This window comes from Mobula birostris, chromosome 18, assembly GCF_030028105.1.
Source record: "Mobula birostris isolate sMobBir1 chromosome 18, sMobBir1.hap1, whole genome shotgun sequence".
Lineage (NCBI taxonomy): Eukaryota > Metazoa > Chordata > Chondrichthyes > Myliobatiformes > Myliobatidae > Mobula > Mobula birostris.
Genome location: NC_092387.1, coordinates 71,433,453 through 71,456,277, shown reverse-complemented (window position 1 = coordinate 71,456,277; position 22,825 = coordinate 71,433,453). Strand labels below are relative to the sequence as shown.

General features: G+C 43.1%; 1 protein-coding gene across 2 annotated transcripts in view; it reads left to right on the top strand.

The window, feature by feature from the left end:
- Window positions 1–22,825, top strand: part of LOC140212228 (vinculin) — a 284,348-nt gene that overhangs the window by 197,448 nt on the left and 64,075 nt on the right. For both annotated transcript variants that reach the window (XM_072282957.1, XM_072282956.1), the window contains exons 14-17: window positions 3,488–3,637; window positions 4,278–4,386; window positions 16,024–16,326; window positions 20,276–20,400. In XM_072282957.1, coding sequence (XP_072139058.1) covers window positions 3,488–3,637; window positions 4,278–4,386; window positions 16,024–16,326; window positions 20,276–20,400 — 687 coding nt within the window. The remainder of the gene's footprint in view (window positions 1–3,487; window positions 3,638–4,277; window positions 4,387–16,023; window positions 16,327–20,275; window positions 20,401–22,825) is intronic.

Below are 22,825 nucleotides of genomic sequence, written 5' to 3'. Positions count from 1 at the left end.
AATTGTTAAGGATGAGGTGATGGAATACTTGGTGACACAGGACAAGATAGGACAAAGTCAGCACGATTTCCTTCAGGGAAAATCCTGTCTGACAAACTGTTGGAATTCTTTGAGGAGATTACAACTTGGTTCAATTAAAGGGGATGCAGTGGATGTTGTACAAACAGGAGGCAGGATGTGAATTACAAATTACAGCAGCAGATAGAAAAGACATGTCGGAAAGGCAATGTTATGATAATCATTGGGGTTTTAACATGAAAGTGGATTGGAAAAACCAGGTCAGTACTGGACCTCGAGAGAGAATTTGTAGAGTGTCGAAGGGATGGCTTTTTAGAACAGCTTGTTGTTGAGCCTACTAGGGGATTGGCTGTGCCGGATTGGGTGTTGTGCAATGATCCAGAGGTGATAAAGGTGGCCTTTGACAAGTGCGCACGTGAAGCTGCTTAGCAAGATGAGAGCCCATGGAATTATAGGGAAGTTACTAGCATAGGTGGGGCATTGGTTGGTTGGCAGAAAACAGAGAGTGGGAATAAAGGAATCCTATTCTGGCTGGCTGCCAGTTACCAGTGGAGTTCCACAGGTGTTGATGTTGGAACCGCTGCTTTTTACAATGTATGTCAATGATTTGGACTACAAGATTAATGGATTTGTGGCTAAATTTGCCAATGATACAAAGATAGGTGGAGGAGTGGGTAGTGTTGAGGAAGCAGAGCCTGCAGAGAGACTTAGATAGTGTAGGGGAATGGACAAAGTGGCAAATGAAATACAATGTTGGAAAGTGTATGGTCGTGCACTTTGGTGGAAGAAATAAATGGGCAGACTATTATTTAGATGGGGAGAGAATTCAAAATGTAGAAATGCAAAGGGGTTTGGGGGTCCTTGTGCAAGATACCCTGAAGGTTAACCTCCAGGTTGAATTGCTTGTGAAGAAGGCAAATGCAGTGTTGGCATTCATTTCTAGAAGTATAGAATATAAGAGCAGGATGTGATGTTGAGGCTCTGCAAGGGACTTGTGAGACGACACTTGGAGAATTGTGCGCAGTTTTGGGCTCCTTATTTTAGAAAGGATATACTGACATAGGAGAGGGTTCAGAGAAGATGCACAAGAATGATTCCAGGAGTGAAAGGGTTACCATATGAGGAATGTTTGGCAGCTCTTGGGCTGTATTCCTTGGAGTTCAGGAGAATGAGGGGGGATCTCATAGAAACATTTCGAATGTTAAAAGGCCTGAACAGATTAGATATGGCAAATTTATTTCCTGTGGTAAGGGAGTCTAGGACAAGAGGGTACAACTTCAGGATTGAAGGACGTCCATTTAGAACTGAGATGCAGAGAAATTACTTTAGTTAGAAGGTGGTAAATCTGTGGAATTTGTTGCCACGATTGGCTGCGGAGGCCAAGTCATTGGGTGTATTTAAGGCAGAGATAGGTTCTTGATTAGCTGGGCATCAAAGGGTATGGGTGAAGGCAGGGGAGTGGGGATGACTGGAAGAATTGGATCAGCCCATGATTGAATGGCGGAGCAGACTCGATGAACTGAATGGCCTACTTCTACTCTTGTATCTTATGGGCTTATGTATGCTTGGACTTTCAGAAGGCCTTTGACAAGGTGCCACACATAAGGCTGCTTACCAAATTAAGAGCCCATGGAATTGTAGGAAAGTTACTGACATGGTTAGAGCATTGGCTGATTGGTAGGAGGCAGCGAGTGAGAATAAAACGATCCTTTTCTAGTTGGCTGCCAGTGACTAGTGATGTCTGCAGGGGTCAGTATTGGGACCACTTCTTTTTATGCTGTATATCAATGATTTAGATGATGGAATAGATGGCTTTGTTGCCAAATTTGCAGATGATATGAAGATTGGTGGAGGGGTAGGAGTGTTGAGGAAACAGGTAGGAAGAAGAAGGACCTAGATAGATTAGGAGAATAGAAAAGAAAGTGGCAAACAATGTTAGAAAATGCTTGGTCATGCACTTTGGTAGTAGAAATAAATGTGCGGACTATTTTCTAAATGGGGAGAAAATCCAAAAATCTGAGATGCAAAGGGACTTGGGAGTCCTTGTGCTGAAAACTCTAAAGGTTAACTTGCAGGTTGAGTCGGTGGTGAAGAAGGCAAATGCTATGTTAGCATTCATTTCAAGAGGTCTGGAATACAAGAGATGTGTTGCTGAGGCTTTATAAGGCACAGGTACGCCTCACTTGAGTATTGTGAACAGTTTTGGGGCCGTCATCTTAGAAGAGATGTGCTGGCATTGGAGAGGGTTCAGAGCAGGTTCACAAGGATGATATCAGGAAGGAAAGGGTTATCATATGAGGAACTTTTGATGGCTCTGGGTCTGTACTCGCTATGGGGGCAGATCTAATTGAAACCTTTTGAATGTTGAAAGGCCAAGACAGAGTAGATGTGGAAAGGATGTTTCCCATGGTGGGAGAGTCTAGGACAAGAAGACAGAAGGCGCCCTTTCAAAACGGAGATGCAGAGAAATTTCTTTAGCCAAAGAGTGGTGAATTTGTGGAATTTGTTGCCACATGCAACTGTGGAGGCCAGGTCATTGGGTGTATTTAAGGCAGAGTTTGCTATGTTCTTGATAGGACATGGCATCAAAGGTTACAGGGTGAAGGCCGGGAACTGGGTTGAGGAGGAGACAGGAAAAAAAAAGGATCAGCCCTGATTGAATGCCGGAGCTGACTCGATGAGCCAGATGGCCTAATTCAGCTCCTATATTTTGTAGTCTTATGATCTAATATCCTTGTAAATTTTCTCTGTACTTTTTCAATTTGTTGATATCTTTCCTGTAGGTAGGTAACCAGAAGTACACACAATACTAGGTGTAACTCTTGTCTATCAACTCCTCAGACTTTTGAATGATGTGTCGGTGATCCAACTTCAGTTACCTAACTTGGTCTCTAAGGACCTCTGGTTAGATGCACTTCTCGCAGGTGTAGGCAGCTGGGACACTGCAGGTCTCATTACTCATACAGAATATGATAAGTTAATTTGGCTCTTAACTACTTTTTGTTGGCTGCTGCAAATTAATTAACCAATCAATTTTCAACTAGCAATTTCCAAAAGTGCTTCTTTTTGATAACTGGTCACTAAAACCTCTCATCTCTCGCTCCAAGTCACAGTTTCTGTTTGCTGAAACTAAACAGAACATCTCAAGACTTCCACTCCACATAAAACAAGTTTGAGTCACTGGAACCATGAAACAGCAGCATTATCTTTGGCTTAACAGCGATTAGTTTACACTGCTTTTTAATCTTGCATCTGGTAAAGAATATTGACCTATTGAACTAACATAGTAAATATATAGATTGGGAGATTAACGTGGATGTTTACAGGGATACAGCAAGCTGCTGTGGGAACTCAGTGGATCGAACTGCATCTGTGGAGGTATAGAAATGGTCAGTGGCCCTGCATCACAACTGGATGTTTGCAGTTTCTAATGAATAGTTACACAACCAAAATATATTTACTTTTGCAGGTGTTTGAGGAGAGGGCAGGGTATTTTGAAAATCATGCTGCCAAATTGGGTGCTACTGCAGAGAAAGCTGCTGCTGTTGGAGCTGCAAATAAAAGTACTGTGGAAGGTATACAGACAGCTGTGAAATCTGCTCGAGAGTTAACACCACAGGTACTTTCTGTAAAAATCTCAATTTTTTGGTTTTAAATTGAAAATATGAACTCTCAGATTAGATTATGAGGACGCTCAGTCCTCGTTTATTGTCATTTAGAAATGCGTGCATTAAAAAATGATACAGTGTTCCTCCAGAAAGATATCATAGAAACACAGGGCTAACCAAGACTAAAACTGAGAAAACTACATAATATATCTCCTTTAATATCTTCTTTAATAACTTTTATCATTCCCTTTTGCCCTTTCCTCATTAGTGTTTTTGTTACCTTTTACACTCTAGTTGGAGTTTCAACCTCATGATCTCAATACTGTGAGCACTGAATTTGACCCAGGTGTTCACAGCAACAGCAGACTGAGCTCTAGTAAAACCCACTTTTTCTCTGGTGGAATGTTTAGTGGAAAACTGGAAAAAATGGATCAGGCTGTTTGAACTAGCTGATTCTAGAGATGATGATATCAGAAATAAACCTGAAATGTGGTTCTTGAAGGATAACCTCTGCTGCAGGAATATCCAAACTATACTCTTACTCCAAATTAAAAACGTACCCTTTGTTTGATTTGACTTGTTAACTATACTCTTACTCCAAATTAAAAACGTACCCTTTGTTTGATTTGACTTGCTAACTTATTGGTACAGGTGGTTTCAGCTGCGCGGATCTTGTTGAGAAACCCTGATAACCAGGCTGCCTATGAACATTTTGAAACTATGAAGAACCAGTGGATTGATAATGTTGAAAAAATGACCGGTAAGCTGTTTTCTTGGCATGGAACTACAAAATCCCATGCAGTAATTCTTCCCAAACTCCTAATGCCTTTTGTACTTCATTTTGTCATTGATCATCATAAATGGTGCTTGTAGAGTCTAACACAATGTTAGCAAGCTAATAAAATGCACTTTACACATAGAAAAATTCTATAAATAGTAAAATCCTGTGGGGGAAGAGACTGAATAAATTGTTTTAATTATTGACCACAATTCCCTGACCTTTACCGTATTAGAAAGGGATAGGAGCAGATGGTATTGGAAAGTATAGAATTGGGGGAGGGTGAATTATGATGCTCTCAGGCAGGACTTGAGAGTGTAAGTTGAGAACGGATATACTCAGGGAAATGCAAAACAAAAATGTGGAAATTGTTCATAGAGCACTTGCTTCATTGAATAGCTCATATAAGTTTAGGACGCAGATCAGACAGGACTTCTGAGAACTATAAGGTAGCCAAGAAGAGCTTGGGAAGCGATTTAGGAGAGCTAGAAGAGGACCATGAGAAGGCCTTGGTGAGTAGGATTAAGGAAACCCCAAAGCATCCTGTGCTTGAAGAACAGGAGGATGACGAGAGTGAGGGTAGGATTGATCAGGGATAAAAGGACACAAACGTATGGAGTTGGAGGAAGATTAGGAGGTCCTTAATGAGTACTTTGCTTCAATATTCACCAGTGAGAGAAACCTTGATAAATGCAAAGTCAGTGTGGAACAGGCTAATGCACTGGAATATATCAAGGTTAAGAAAGAGGATGTGCTGGAACTTTTGAAAAACTTTAAGATGGATAAGTCCCCAGGGTACTATGGGAATCAAGGAAAAAGTTTGCTGTATAATTGGCGATGGTCTTTGCATCCTCATTGGCCACAGTAGAAGATTGGAGGTTGGTAAATGTTATTCCTTTATTCATGAAGGTAAAATCGATAATCCTGTGAATTATAGACTAGTGAGTCTTGTGTCAGCCGTGGATAAACTATTGGAGAGAATTCTTAGAGATAGGATTTACAGAGTTCAAAATTCTGCTAAGAAAACAGGCCCACACATTGTAGAGCGTTATAAGCAAATTCTTAATAAATAAATCAGGGAGGGAAATTTTGGATTAGGTCTCCAATGGTAAAGAATCCTCTGAAATGTAACCCCCGTGAAACTATTTAGTGCCCATCGTAATCTCATTAAAACATAACACGGGGTGGCCGGATCAGTACGTGTACTCAGTATTGAGTTTGCGACCACCAAGATTAAAACAAATGCGATATGATGCTGGCTTCAAGCTGAAGGTTGTTGATTTTGCTAAAGGAATGAATAATTCTGCAGCTGCTAAGAAGTTTAGTGTAAAAGAGAAACAAGTGAGAGAGTGGAGAAAGGCAGAGGACACGCTGAGGGAAATGCCAAAGACGAAATGTGTAAACCATGGGAAAACATGCCAGTGGCCAGAACTGGAAGACAAAGTTTTAGATCGTCTGGATACATTGTTACCAGAGAAGTGATTTGAGTTCAAGCGTTGAAATGGGACGAAAAACGCCGTGAGGTCAGCGCAAATTTCTAAGCTACGCGAAGTTGGTGCACCCGATTTATGAATAGGCGTGATCTTGTGTTGAGACAGAAAACAAAGATTGCTCAGAAAATTCCCGCAAGGTGTTGTTGTTTACGTCCAAAAACACTGTTGGATGGACGAAGCAGGTTGCTTGAAGTGGGTTAAAGAGGTGTGACGTCGATGTCCCGAAGGTTTCGGGAAGGAAAAGTCGCTACTTGTCTGGGACATGTTCAAAGCGCACTTGTCAGGTGAGACAAAAGCAGCATTGAAAGCTGAAGATACGGACATTGCAGTCATCCCTGGTGGTTTGATGTCCGTGCTCCAGCCACTAGATGTGAGTTTAAACAAATCGTTCAAAGAATTTATGCGTCGACAGTGGAACAAATTTGACTCAAAAACAGCCAATAAATATGACCTGTCTTCTGTGTATTCGTTTTTCCAAAGTTTGCACCCTCTGTATAAGCCAACCCCCCCCCTAATTTTAGGACCAAAATTTAGGGCCAAATTCTCAGCTTATACACCGGAATTTACGGTAAGCAATAAATACTGACCACATAAGATTAAGAGTACCTGAAAGTCAGTCCATTGGTTATGGGAACATTTCAATGATGGGGACAAGTGAAGTTGATTAAAGTTAACCCCTTTAACCACAAGATATGGGAGCAGAATTAGGCCATTTGGCCCATCAAGTCTGTTCCACCATTTCATCATGGATGATCCAATTTTTCTCTCGGCCCCAATCTCCTACCTTCTTCCCATATCCCTCGTGCCCTGAACAATGAAGAATCTATCAATCTCTGCCTTAAATATACATAATGACTTGACTTCCACAGCTGCTTATGGAAAAGAAATCCACAGATTCACCACTCCCTGGCTAAAGAAATTTCTCCTCATCTCCGTTTTAAAAGGATGCCCCTCAATTCTGAGGCTGAGTCCTCTGGTCTTAGACTTTCCACCATAGGAAACATCCTTACCACATCCACTCTATCAAGGCCTTTCACCATTTGATAGGCTTCAATGAGGTCATCTCTCATTCTTCTGAATTCTAGTGAATACAGGCCCAGAGCCATCAAACGCTCTTCATTTGACAAGCCATTTAATTCCAGAATCATTTTCGTGAACCTCCTTTCAACCCTCTCCAGTTTCAGTACAGCTTTTCTAAGAAAAGGGGCCCAAACTGCTCACAATACTCCCAAGTAAGGCCTCCACAGTGCTTCATAAAGTTACAATGTCACATCCTTGCTTTTATATTTTAGTCCTCTTGAAATGAATGCGAACGTTGCATTTGCTTTCCTCACCACAGATTCAACCTGCAAGTAAACCTTTAGGGCCCTTTTGTATCTCAGTTTTTTTGTATTTTCCTCCATTTAGAAAATAGTCAACCCTTTCATTTCATCTACCAAAGTGCATGACGATACATTTCCCGATACTGTATTCCATCTGCCATCTTTTTGCCCATTCTCCTAACCTAAGTCTTTCTGTAGCATCTCTACTTCCTCAAAACTACCTGCCCCTCCACCTATCTTCATATCATCTGCAAACTTTGCAACAAAGCCATCAATTCCATCATACAAGTCACTGACATGTAACATAAAAAGGATTGGCTCAACACAGACCCCTGGGGAACACCACTAGTCACCAGCAGCCAGTCAGAAAAGACTCCCTTTATTCCCACTCTTTCCCTCCTGCCAAACAGCCACTGCTTTATCCATGCTAGAATCTTCCCTGTAATACCATGGGGATGTAGCTTGTTTAGCGGCTTCATGTGTGGCACCTTGTCCAAGGCCATCTGAAAATCCAAGTACACAACATCAACCAATTTTCATTTGTCTATCCTGTTTGTTACTACTTCAAAGAATTCCAACACATTTGTCAGGCAAGATTTTCCCTTGAGGAAACCCATGCTGACTAGGGCTTATTTTGTCATGTGCCTCCAAGTACCCTGAGACCTCATCCTTAATAATCAACTCTTAACATCTTCCCAACTACTGAAGTCAGACTCACTGGCCTGTAGTTTCATTTCTTCTGCTGCTCTCCTTTCTTGAAGAGTGGAGTGACATTTGCAATTTTCCAGTCTTCTGAAACCATTCCAGAGTCTAGTGATTTCACACTGAAGACTGATGCAAAATAGTTGGTTTAGTTGGTCCACTATTTTGTTGTCCCCCATTACTACCTCTCCAACATAGTTTTCCAGTAGTCTAATATCCACTCTCTCCTCTCATTCACACTTCTTGTGTCTGAAGAAATTTTTGTTATCTTTTTTTTAATATCGACTGGCTTACTTTCATATTCCATCTTCACCTTCTTAATCACAGATAAGAGAAAATCTGCAGATGCTGGACATCGTTTTTGCAAGTGGAACAAGTGCTACACCTTCCCCTACACCACCTCCCTCACTACGACTCAAGGCTCCAAATAGTCTTTCCAGGTGTGGCCTCATGTATATCAGTGAGACCCGACGTAGATTGGGAGACCACTTCACTGAGCACCTATGCTCCATCAGCCAGAAATAACGGGATCTCCCAGTGGCCACCCATTTTAATTCCATTTCCCATTCCTATTCTGACATATCAGTCCATGGCTTCCTCAACTGTTGTGATGAGGTCACACTCAGGTTGGAGGAGCAACACCTTGTACTCCATCTCTGTAGCCTCCAACCTGATGGCATGAACACTAATTTCTCAAACTTCTGTTAATGCCTCCCACCCTCACCATTCCTCATTCCCATTCCCATCCCTCACCTTACCTCCTTACCTGCCCATTACCTAACACCTTGTGTTTCTTCATCCTCTCCTTCCACCTTCTTACTCTGACTTGTCATCTTTTTTTCTCAAGTTCTGATGAAGGGTCGGCCGAAACATCGACTGTAATGTCAACCGTACTTTTTCCCATAGATGCTGCCTGGCTTGCTGAGTTTTACCTTAATGACTTTTTGGTTACCTTCTGTTGATTTTAAAAGCTTCTCAATCTACCTGAATATCGAAGTCCTCCATGACTATTGTGACATTGCCCTTTGGCATGCATTTTCTATCTCCTAGGCCATATTGTTTACTACTGTTTGGGGGTCTGTATAGAACTCCAATCATGGTTTTTTTTTTTAACCTTTCAGTTCCTTAGCTCTATCCATAATGATTCAACACCTTCTGACCCGATTTCACTTCTTTCTAATGATTTGATTTAATTTAATTTATACCAACAGAATAACACTATCCCATTTGCCTTCCTGCCTATCCTTTAGATACAATGTGTATCCTTGGACATTGAGATCCTAGCTGTAATCTTTCAGCCATGATTCAGTGGATGCCTACAACATCAAACCTACTAATTGGCAACTGTGCTACAATTTCATCTGCCTTATTCTGTATACTGCGTGCATTCAGCTACAGTTCTGTGTTCACCATTTTGAATTTTGTCGCACCATGCTCAACTTTTCATTCCTAATTTTGTCTGAGGTCTTAGCAACGTCTCCTTCCACAACTTCTCCAGTAACTGTTCAGCACTCTGGTTGGCATCCCCCTGCAAGTGTTGTTTAAACCCCACTGTGCAGCATTAACAAACCTTCCTGCTAGGATGTTCGTCCCCCTCCAGTTCAGGTGCAAGCCATTCCTTCTGTACAGGTCCTGCCTTCCCTGGAAGAGAGACCAATGGTCCAAAAATCTTATGCCCTCCCTCCTACACTAACTCCTTAGCCACTTGTTAAACTGTGTAATCTTCCTAGTTCTTGCCTCACTAACACGTGGTACAGGTAGCATTCCTGAGATCACAACCCTGGAGGTCCTACCCTTTAATTTAGCACTTAACTCTGTAATCCCTATGCACAACCTCATCACTCACCCTACCCATGTCATTGGTACCTACATGGACCACGACTTCTGGCATTTCACCCGCCAACTTAAGAATGCTGAGGACTTGATCTGAGATATCCCAGACCATGGCACATACCATCCAGGAATCTTGTTCTCGCCAACAGAACCTTCAGTCCCTTCCCTTAAGTAACAAATCCCCTACCACTGCAACGTGGCTCTTCTTCCCCCTTCCTGTTTGAGTCACAGACGCAGACTCGGTGTCAGAAACCCAACGACTGTGACTTTCCTCTGTTATGTCATCCCCCCAACAGTATCCAAAGTGGTGTTGAGGGGGAATGGCACAGGGGTACTCTGCACTGGCTCCTTAACCCCTTTCCTCTTCCTGACTGTCACCCAGTTTCTTGTGTCCTTTACCTTGGGTGCAACTGCCTCTCTTTATGTCCTATCTAACACTCCTTCAGCCTCCTGAGTGATCTGGAGTTTGTCCAGTTCCAGCTGCTACTCCTTAACAGGTCTCCTTGCCTTCCCACATCCCGCAAGAGGAGTGTTGCACTATTCTGCCTGGCATCTCTCCTTAGCTGAGCAGATATAGAACATAGAAATCTACAGCACATTACAGGCCCTTTGGCCCACAATGTTGTGCCAACCACGCAACCTACTCTAGAAACTGCCTAGAATTCCCTTAGCGCATAGCCCTTTATTTTTCTAAGCTCCATGTACCTATCTCAGAGACTCTTAAAAGAGTCTGTTGTATCTGCCTCTATCACCTCCGCTGGCAGTGCATTCCACGCACCCACCACTCTGTGAAAAGCTTACCCCTGACATCCCCTCAGTACCTATTTCCAAGCACCTTGAAACTATGCCCCCTTGTGGTAGCCATTTCAACCAATGCCCCATCTTATACACCTCTATCAGATCAACTGTCCTCCTGCATTGCTCCAAGAAGAAAAGGCTGTTCACTCAACTTATTCTCATAAGATACACCCTCCAATCCAGGTGATATCCTTATTAATCTCCTCTGCACTTTCTCTATCGTATCCACATCCTTCCTGTAGTGAGGTGACCAGAACTGAACACAGTACTCCAAGTGGGATATAAGGAAGAGTAGGAAAAAAATTGAGCTTTTCTTTCTCTTTGTGAAGCCCCTCTTTGCTGAAGCCTCAATGAGGTAAACCCTTAATATCACCACTCCATATCCACTCAGACAACGGCCACTGCGCTTGCACCTGCCTTCCTTTAACTTGCTCTTACTAATTAATCCCAAATGCCAATTAGCCACTGGTCAAATCTCTATTACACTGCTGCTAACTGCGCCTGCCATTTATCCTGGTTTGAACCTGATTTAAATCCCCTCCTCTCCAAAATTCCAATGTTCGAATTGGTCACTGGTCAATAGCTCCCTTGCACTGCCCTAAACAGCTCCTGCCTTTTATCCTTGGCCGGTGGACCTGATTGAAATCCCCCTCCTCTCCAAACTTCTGATGTCCCGATTGGTGCTGGTCAAAGTTCTACTATGCTGCCACGAAATGCTCCTGCCTTTTATCTTCAGGTGGTAGACCTGTTTGAAGTCCCTTCCTCCAAACTTTCGATGTCGGGATTGGCTGCTGGTCAAAGTTCTTTGGTCCGAGAGTCTGATGGTTGAGGGATAATAACTGTTACTAAACCTGGTAGTGCGAGTCCTGAGGTGCCTGTACCACCTTCGTCAGGATAGTACATAGTGACATATGCATTCTTTGATAATAAATTTACTTTATGAACATCCTGCATCCTGTTGATGTCCCATTGTAACTGCCTGTCTCCTTATGAAATTGGATTATCAATACTGTATGAATGAAATATGAGTGGTCATTATAATGTGCCTTATCCTCTAAATTACTGAACTGAAACTAGATAAACTCTAACCAATCTATTGATCAAGTCAAGTCAAATCACTCTTTATTGTCATTTCGACCATAACTGCTGGTACAGTACACAGTAAAAACGAGACAATGTTTTTCAGGACCATGGTGCTACATGAACAATACAAAAACTACACTGAACTATGTAAAACAACACAAAAACTACACTAGATTATAGAGCAACACACATAAAAGTTGCTGGTGAACGCAGCAGGCCAGGCAGCATCTCTAGGAAGAGGTGTAGTCGACGTTTCAGGCCGAGACCCTTCGTCAGGACTAACTGAAGGAAGAGTGAGTAAGGGATTTGAAAGTTGGAGGGGGAGGGGGAGATCCAAATTGATAGGAGAAGACAGGAGGGGGAGGGATGGAGCCAAGAGCTGGACAGGTGATAGGCAAAAGGGATACGAGAGGATCATGGGACAGGAGGTCTGGGAAGAAAGACAAGGGGGGGGGGACCCAGAGGATGGGAAAGAGGTATATTCAGAGGGACAGAGGGAGAAAAAGGAGAGTGAGAGAAAGAATGTGTGTATAAAAATAAGTAACAGATGGGGTACGAGGGGGAGGTGGGGCATTAGCGGAAGTTAGAGAAGTCGATGTTCATGCCATCAGGTTGGAGGCTACCCAGACGGAATATAAGGTGTGTTCCTCCAACCTGAGTGTGGCTTCATCTTTACAGTAGAGGAGGCCGTGGATAGACATGTCAGAATGGGAATGGGATGTGGAATTAAAATGTGTGGCCACTGGGAGATCCTGCTTTCTCTGGCGGACAGAGCGTAGGTGTTCAGCAAAGCGGTCTCCCAGTCTGCGTCGGGTCTTGCCAATATATAAAAGGCCACATCGGGAGCACCGGACGCAGTATATCACCCCAGCCGACTCACAGGTGAAGTGTTGCCTCACCTGGAAGGACTGTTTGGGGCCCTGAATGGTGGTAAGGGAGGAAGTGTAAGGGCATGTGTAGCACTTGTTCCGCTTTCACGGATAAGTGCCAGGAGGGAGATCAGTAGGGAGGGATGGGGGGGGAACGAATGGACAAGGGAGTTGCATAGGGAGCGATCCCTGCGGAATGCGGGGTGGGGGGGAGGGAAAGATGTGCTTAGTGGTGGGATCCTGTTGGAGGTGGTGGAAGTTATGGAGAATAATATGTTGGACCCGGAGGCTGGTGGGGTGGTAGGTGAGGACAAGGGGAACCCTATTCCTAGTGGGGTGGTGGGAGGATGGAGTGAGAGCAGATGTACGTGAAATGGGGGAGATTTGTTTAAGAGCAGAGTTGATAGTGGAGGAAGGGAAGCCCCTTTCTTTAAAAAAGGAATACACCTCCCTCGTCCTAGAATGAAAAGCCTCATCCTGAGAGCAGATGCGGCGGAGACGGAGGAATTGCGAGAAGGGGATGGCGTTTTTGCAAGAGACAGGGTGAGAAGAGAAATAGTCCAGATAGCTGTGAGAGTCAGTAGGCTTATAGTAGACATCAGTGGATAAGCTGTCTCCAGAGACAGAGACAGACAGACAGAAAGATCTAGAAAGGGGAGGGAGGTGTCGGAAATGGACCAGGTAAACTTGAGGGCAGGGTGAAAGTTGGAGGCAAAGTTAATAAAGTCAACGAGCTCTGCATGCATGCAGGAAGCAGCGCCAATGCAGTCGTCGATGTAGCGAAGGAAAAGTGGGGGACAGATACCAGAATAGGCACGGAATATAGATTGTTCCACAAACCCAACAAAAAGGCAGGCATAGCTAGGACCCATACGGGTGCCCATAGCTACACCTTTAGTTTGGAGGGAGTGGGAGGAGCCAAAGGAGAAATTATTAAGAGTAAGGACTAATTCCGCTAGACGGAGCAGAGTGGTGGTAGAGGGGAGCTGATTAGGTCTGGAATCCAAAAAAAAGCGTAGAGCTTTGAGACCTTCCTGATGGGGCATGGAAGTATATAGGGACTGGACATCCATGGTGAAAATAAAGCGGTGGGGGCCAGGGAACTTAAAATCATCGAAAAGTTTAAGAGTGTGAGAAGTGTCACAAACACAGGTAGGAAGGGATTGAACAAGGGGGGATAAAACCGTGTCGAGGTATGCAGAAACGAGTTTGGTGGGGCAGGAGCAAGCTGAGACAATAGATCGGCCAGGACAGGCAGGTTTGTGGATCTTGGGTAGGAAGTAGAAACGAGAAGTGCGAGGTGTGGGAACTATAAGGTTGGTAGCAGTGGATGGGAGATCCCCTGAGCGGATAAAGTCGGTGGTGGTATGGGAGACAATGGCCTGGTGCTCCTTACGATCACGATCGAGGGGACTATACCCAGGACTGCATAAAGTGCACAAAACAGTGCAAGCATTACAATAAATAATAAACAAGACAATAGGCACAGTAGAGGGCAGTAGATTGGTGTCAGTCCAGGCTCTGGGTATTGAGGAGTCTGATGGCTTGGGGGAAGAAACTATTACATAGTCTGATCATGAGGGCCCGAATACTTTGGTGCCTTTTGCCAGATGGTAGGAGGGAGAAGAGTTTGTATGAGGGGTGCGTGGGGTCCTTCATAATGCTGTTTGTTTTACGGATGCAGCGTGTGGTGTAAATGTCTGTAATGGTGGGAAGAGAGACTCCGATGATCTTCTTAGCTGACCTCACTACCCGCTGCAGGGTCTTGCGATCCGAGATGGTGCAATTCCCGAACCAGGCAGTGATGCAGCTGCTCAGGATGCTCTCAATAGAACCTCTGTAGAATGTGGTGAGGATGGGGGGTGGGAGATGGACTTTTCTCAGCCTTCACAGAAAGTAGAGATGCTGCTGGGCTTTCTTTGCTATGGAGCTGGTGTTGAGGGACCAGGTGAGATTCTCCGCCAGGTGAACACCAAGAAATTTGGTGCTCTCATCGATCTCTACGGAGGAGTTGTCGATGTTCAGCGGAGAGTGGTCGTTCCATGTCTTCCTGAAGTCAATAACTATCTCTTTTGTTTTGTTCACATTCAGAGACAGGTTGTTGGCTCTGCACCAGTCCGTTAGCCGCTGCACCTCCTCTCTGTATGCTGACTCATTGTTCTTGCTTATGAGACCCACCACGGTCATTGACGAACTTGATGATGTGGTTCGAGCTGTGTGTTGCAGCACAGTCGTGGGTCAGCAGAGTGAACAGCAGTGAACTGAGCACACAGCCCCGGGGGAGCCGCTGTGCTCAGTGTGATGGTGATGGAGATGCTGCTTCCAATCCGGACTGACTGAGGTCTCCCAGTCAGGAAGTCTAGGATCCAGTTGCAGAGGGAGGTGTTCAGGCCCAGTAAGCTCAGCTTTCTAATCAGTTTCTGAGGAATGATTGTGTTGAATGCTGAACTGAAGTCAATGAACAGCATTCGAACATATGTATCTTTTTTGTCCAGGTGGGTTAGGGCCAGGTGGAGGGTGAAGGCAATGGTGTTGTCTGTTGAACGGTTGGGACGGTATGTGAACTGCAGGGGTCCAGTGAGGGGGGTAGCAGGGTCTTGATGTGCCTCATGACGAGCCTCTCAAAACACTTCATGATAGTGAATGTGAGTGCGACGGGACGGTAGTCATTGAGGCAGGACAGTGAAGACTTCTTCGGCATGGGGACAATGGTGGCAGCCTTGAAGTACGTAGGAACGACGGCTCTGCTCAGGAATGTTGAAGATGTTATTGAGAATCTCAGCTAGCTGGTTTGCACACCCTCTAAGCACTCTGCCAGGAATATTGTCTGGTCCAGCAGCCTTCCGTGAGTTGACCCTGCATGGAGTTCTCCTCACATTGGCCACGGTAAGACACAGCACCTGGTCGTTTGGAGGAGGGGTGGTCTTCCTCGCTGCCACTTCATTTTCTGCCTCAAAACGAGCGTAGAAGTTATTCAATGCATTTGGGAGGGAGGCATCACCAGCAATTGTAATTGAAATTGTAATGATTAAGAAATGGATTCCTTGCATTATTTGTGATGTTATTGCCTGCTCCCAAGTCCCCTGACTTCAGTTGTGTGAATGTTTTGTCTCCTGTCAGATACTGATGCATTTATTTGTGTGGCATCCTGCAGTTGTGCAAGGTAGCTGTTCTGAATGTTTGGCTTTTCTTTTCCTTTTTCCATATGGCAATACTGATATTTAGAAATCATTGGTCTTTTATTACATGGCATCTGGACTTGACTACTATAATTTCACTGTGGCTTGGGAAATTGGACAAGTTGTATATTTCTGGATTTTTTTTTAGGTATTTCTACATTAGATCCAAGCCCCATTTTCATTTGCAAAATGTGCATCACCACTATACTATCCCCAAGTTCCCGTAGTTCCAAACTGGATACCTCTTTGTTTGAGATGAATTTTGTTAAAGGTTTCAAATAGAGAATTGTTTGTCAGCTGAATGAAGATGATGTTGATAAACGTGCCATTTATCTTGCAGGTTTAGTTGACGAAGCCATTGATACCCGGTCTTTATTGGATGCCTCTGAGGAAGCCATTAAGAAAGATATAGACAAATGCAAAGTAGCAATGGCCAATGTACAGCCTCAGATGCTGGTAGCTGGAGCAACTAGCATTGCTCGTCGGGCAAACAGAATCCTTTTGGTTGCTAAAAGGGAAGTTGAAAACTCAGAAGATCCAAAGTTTCGTGAATCAGTAAAGGCAGCGTCGGATGAACTGAGCAAAACAATCTCCCCCATGGTAATGGACGCTAAAGCTGTAGCTGGCAACATTTCAGATCCTGGTAAGGGACGACTCTACACTTAACCAGACTTTTGAAAGTGCATTTTTCTATTGGAGACTTTATTCATAAAGAGACGAGTTAAAGCCAAAGTTATGATTAATAGTCTATTAACTTTGATAGGAGATTCTGATTGCATCTAATTTTTCTCCATCAAAACCATGGTAATAAAGGTTTCCTAAATTTGTATACCACATAGCTCAAAATTTAGAGACAGAGTTAAACAGCACAAAAACAGGCCCTTCTGCCCAACTTGTCATGCTGGTCATGGTACCTGATTGATCTCCTCCCACTTGCCTGGATTTATCCATATTCCTCTAAATCGGGGATTCAGAACAATTTTTATTCCATGGACCCCTCCCATTAACTGAGGGGTGTGTGGACCCTAGGTTGGGAACTGCTGCTCTAAACCTTTCCTATCCATGCACATCTCTAAATGTCTTAATGTCATAATTCTACCTGCATCTACCACTTCTTCTGGCAGCTCATTCTGAATGTTCAACATTCTGTTTGTGGAAAAATTTGCTCCTCCCCATATCCCCAATAAATACTTGCCCACTCACTTCAAAGCTGCTGGGCTCGTCTGTCTGGTGAAAAAAGATTGTGATAATTTATGCCCCTCATGGATGTTCCCATCTATAAATCTCGGTAAAGTCACCCCATTCTTCTTCGCTTCAGGAAAAGCAATCCCTGCTTTCCATGTCTCTTTTTATAACTCACGACTTCAAGTCCCAGTGACATCACTGTGAATTCTACCTGCACATCACATTCTTCCTGTATTATGAACATAGGACATAAAAATGTTGTTACACTTATTGCAAACACAGCTCAAAGCCAAAGCCGAGACTCATTGTAACAACTGAGTGAAGTCAAATGTTCAAAGGCTCATTTAGTATCAAAACAGAGTTGCGCAACTCCGAAATTTGTCTTCTCCTGATATCCATGAAACAAGAAGGAACATGGAAATCGTGCACAGAAAAACATCAAACCCACCCACCCCCACACAAAAACGAATGACATCACCATCATCAACCCCAAAAGCCGCCTCTTCCCCGCACAGCAGAATAGAAAAGGAACAGGCGATTTAAAAAAAAACACGCACAGAATATAAAGACCATTAGTCTAAAAAAAGTACACAGTCCGTAAAAGCAATAATCCGATCCATAAACCGCAGAACCACGTTATCCTACGATATCACCGACATTCGTCAAAAGAGGGGGACACCACACGAGCCACAGAGCGATAGGCTGCTCACAGATTCCTTCTCTGGCAGCGATCAAAAGGAAGGACATCAGCACTGAAACTCTCACCTGCCTTCCGTATTCCCCTTGATGTCTCAGTCTTCCTCGGTGATTAATGGACACTTTGCATCGAGGCCATCTGAATCGAATCAGATACCATTTACAACACCTTGTTTTTTTTTGTAACTTAGACCATAAGACATAGGAGCAGAATTAGGCCATTTGGCCTATCGAGTCTGCTCCAGCATTCAATCATGCCTGATCCTTTCTTCCACCCCACCCCCCCCCAGCCCCACTCACTGGCCTTCTCCCCGTAACCTTTGATGCCGTGTCCAGTAAAGAACATATCAAGCTCCACCTTAAATACACCCAATGATCTGGCCTCCAAAGCTGCCTGTGGTAATAAATTCCACAAATTCACCACATTCTGGCTAAAGAAATTTCTCCATCTGTTTTAAATGGATGCCCCTCCTATCCTGAGGCTGTGCCCTCTTGTTATAGACTTCCCCCACCTTGGGAAGCATTCTTTCTACATCTACTGTGTCTAGATCTTTCAATGTTCAAAAGGCTTCAATGAGATCCCCCTCATTCTTGTAAATTCTGGTGAGTACAGACCCAGAGCCATCAAATATTCTTCATATGATAACCCTTTCATTCCCGGAATCATCCTGTGAACCTCCTCTGGAGCCTTTCTAATGCCAGCACATCTTTTCTTTAATGAGGAGCCCAAAACTGTTCACAATACTCAAGATGAGGCCTCAGATTCACATCCCTGCTCTGGTATTCCAGACCTCTCGAAATGAATGCCAACATTGCATTTGGCTTCCTCACCACTGACTCTACCTGCACATTAACCTTTAGGTTGTTTTACACAAGGATAACCAAGTCCCTTTGCAGCTCAGATTTTTGGATTTTCTCCCCATTTAGAAAACAGTCCGCACAATTATATCTACTATCAAAGTGCATGACCATGCATTTTCCAACATTGTATTACATTTGCCGCTTACTTGCCTATTCTCCTAATCTGTTTTAAGTCCTTCTGCAGCCCACCTATTTCCTCAACACTACTTGCCTCTCCACCAATCTTTGTATCATCTGCAAACGTGGCAACAAGTAATCTATTCCATCATCTAAATCATTGATACACAGCATAAAAAGAAGCAGTCCCAACACTGACCATTGCGGAACACCATTGGTCACTGGCAACCAACCAGAGAAGAATCCTTTTATTCCCACTTGCTGCCTCCTATCAATCCTCTAACCACATGAGTAACTTTTTCCTGTAATACCATAATAACTTGGTAAGCAACCTCATGTGTAGCACCTTGTCAAAGGCCTTCTGAAAGTCCAAATATACAACATCCACTGCATCCCCTTTATCTATCCTAGTTGTAATCTCCTCAAAGAATTCCAACAGGTTAGTCAGGCAGGATTTTCCCTGAAGGAAACCACGCTGACTTTGTCCTACCTTGACCTGTGTCACCAAGTACTCCATAACCTCATCTTTAACAATTGACTCCAACATCTTCACAGCCACTGAGGTCAGGTTAACTGGTCTATAATTTACTTTCTGCTGCCTTCCTCATTTCTTCAAGAGTGGGGTAACATTTGCAATATTCCAGTCCTCTGGCTCCATGCCAGAGTCCAGTGATTTTTGAAAGGTTATTACTAATGCCCCCACGATCTCTTAATGCTACCTATTTCAGAACCCTGGGGTGCAGTTCATCTGGTCCGGTTTACTAATGTACCCTTGGGTCTTTCAGCTTCTTGTGTACCTTCTCCCTTGTAATTGTAACTTTATTCATTTCTCTTTCCTCACACCCTTCAACATCTGGCACACTGTTAGTGTCTTCCACAGAGAAGGCTTGCAAGCTACTTATTTAGTTTATCTGTAAACTTCTTGTATGAAGCTACATTGTGTTTGGATCTGCAATAAACATTATATAAATATATCAGTTTTCAATGATTACACATAATATTCAGGCTCAATTAAAGATTAATTAAGCCTTAAAGAATAATTAATTTTAATTGATTGTTAAGCCTAAATATTTGCCTTAATCTTTGCAGTCTTAATCTTTACACTAGGTTGCAAAGTAGTGTAAACTAATCAGGAACACTAGACTCAAAAAAAAATTACTTCCCTCATGCACCGGTAGTCTGATCAATATCTCCAGCCATTAACCCATACCACCACCACTACATGCACATCACCTGACTTCACTTTATATGCATTAAGCTACTTGTACATTGTGTTTAATAGGATTGCTTTTATATTTATTGTGTTTTCTTTATTGTGTTCTGTATGCTGCATTGGATCCAGCGAAGCAATCATTTCATTCTCCTTTATGCTCGGGTATTGAAGAATGGCAGTAAACAATCTCGAATCTTAAATAGATTTTGCATCCAGATGTGGCTTGAAAACAAGAGGAGGCCACACCTTCATTAATGTGCAAGTAATTAAATAAACAAAATCATGTGTAGGATATGTTTGTCCTACAAAAGTATTTTACTTGCAATACTGATGGAACAGTTATACACATTGACAAAATTATGAGGTGGTTTCTTAACTGATGAGGTTAGTTTTTGCAGTTTTTGTTTGTGCCAAATAAGCTACCAAGCATTGCGTTTGATTTAAATATTGTGTAAATAAAATACCTGCCTGTTAAAAGTATTGTTCCACTTGTTTAATAATCTGCAGTTCTGATCTGTAGGTCTGCAGAAGAGTTTCTTGGATTCAGGATATCGAATTCTTGGCGCTGTCGCTACAGTTCGGGAAGCTTTCCAGCCTCAGGAGCCAGACTTTCCTCCGCCACCACCTGATCTTGATCAGCTTCAGGTTTGTCTATTTCTGTCATATAATTGGTTAAAAACAGATGTAACTGTAATAGTTTGCAAAGAAAGCTGGGAAAATACCCATAATTAAATACAAAGCCCAAACTGCCTACAGAAATCTAAAATTAACGGGTGTGTTTGAGAAAGGAAGGCATTGCTACTTTTATATGTGTTTATTATTTACATCCAAGATGTCATTTTGGATTTGAGCATATAGTGTTTAGAACATTACAGCACAGTACAAGCTTAGAGTACTGTTTTTCATAACAGTAATCTGTTAAAAGTTGCAAAATTAGTTGATGAGAAATTATGTATTCGTTGCAAAGATGAGGTAAATGAAAATGGTTTATAACAGCTATAATAAAATGCTATACAGGTGTCCCCCGCTTTTTGAATGTTCACTTTATGAAACCTCACTGTTACGAAAGACCTACATTAGTTACCTGTTTTCGCTAACAGAAGGTGTTTTCACTGTTACGAAAAAAAGCAGCGCACGAAGAAAAAATCAGCGCGCACCCCAAACAGCCACTCCTCCCCGGATCTGAAACGGCATTCTCACTGGCATTGCTTAAAAACGTGCCTGTGAGCAGCCGTTTGCAAGATGAGTTCTAAGGTATCCCCGGAAAAGCCTGAAAGAGCTCGTAAGGGTGTTACACTTAGCGTAAAACTAGACATAATTAAGCATTTCGATCGTGGTGATTGAAGTAAGGACAAAGTGAGTTTGGTTTGTGGAAGCTGACGAAGATGATGTTGAAGAGGTTTTGGCATCCCATGACCAAGAACTGATAGATGAAGAGCTGATGCAATTGGAAGAGGAAAGGATAACGATCAAAACCGAATGCAGTAGCGATCGGATCGAAAGTGAAGTCGTCCAGGAACTGAACGTGAAGCAGCTGGGTGAGATTTTCGCTGCAATGATAAAGTACGCCTTTAATTTTGAAAGGGTACGTCGGTTTAGGGCATATTTGCAAGATGGTTTGAGTGCTTACAAAGAACTGTATGATCTAAAAATGCGCGAGGCTAATCAGTCAAGCAAGCCTTCCACATCAGCAACAGCAGATGACAAACCTCGATCTTCGACGTTGAGGCAGGCAGACATAGAAGAAGATGACCTGCCTGCCCTGATGGACAATGAGATGACACCTCAGTGTCCCACCATCCCAACCCCCGGGCCACAGACAGATACATTGCCACGGAGAATGCAGTAGCAGCCGGGAGGCACACAGCACATCCTTAAGTAAAAGGCCAAAATAAACAAGCTAATTAATTAGGTGCCGCCCAGCACGTAAATGTCGGCCCAGATCAGAGGCGGTTGCCAATTGCGTCGCCTCTGATCTGGGCCGACATTTACATGCCAGGCGGCACCTAATTAATTAGCATGTTTCTTTCGGCTTTTTTCTTAAATATGTGCTGGGTGCGTCCCAGCTACCGCTGGACCACTGCATTCTTCGTGGATCGGTATCAGTTGGCTGCCCGGAGGGTGAGGGCCACTGCACCACCCCACCCTCCGACGACTCAGCCTAACACACCATCATCAGTGTGCTGGGCGCTATCCCAATTCCGGTAAGTGAAATGACACTGTACATACATTATTTCTACTTTATATCGGCTGTGTATTTTTATGTGTTATTTGGTATGATTTGGCAGCTTCATAGCTTAAAGGTTGCTGGAGAGCGTTTGCGCCGTGTTTCTGCCGAGAGCGCTTGCATAAGATTTTCGCTACCGAGAACAGTGCAGCAATAATTGTGGAAAAGTATTTCCACTTTATATAGGCTGTGTATTTATCATATAATTCCTACTTTTACTATATGTTACTGTTATTTTAGGTTTTATGTGTTATTTGGCATGATTTGATAGGTTATTTTTGGGTCTGCGAACGCTCACAAATTTTTGCCATATATATAAATGGTAATTGCTTCTTTGCTTTACGACATTCCGGCTTATGAACCGTTTCATAGAAATGCTCTACCTTCGGATGGCGGGGAAAACCTGTATTTTGAATTTCTTAGTTTAAATCCTATTTAATTCATAAATTTACAGTGTACATTAAAAGAATTCACCTGCCTTGGAAGTTTTCATGCTTTATTGTTTTACAGTATTGAATCACAGTGGATTTAATTTGGCTTTTTGGCATGAATCAAAGGAATCACTGATTGCAGAAAAAAACTTGTCAAAGTAAAAACAGATCTCTATAAGGTGATCTTAATTAATTACAAATATAAAATTCAAAATAATCGATTGCAAAAGTATTCACCCCCTTCAAGTCAGTATTTAGTAGATGCATCTTGGCAGCAATTACAGCCTGGAGTCTGCAAGGATAGGTCTCTATCAGCTTTGCACATCTGGACATTGCAATTTTACATAGAAACATAGAAAACCTACAACACAATACAGTCCCTTCAGCCCACAGAGTTGTGCCGGACATGTCC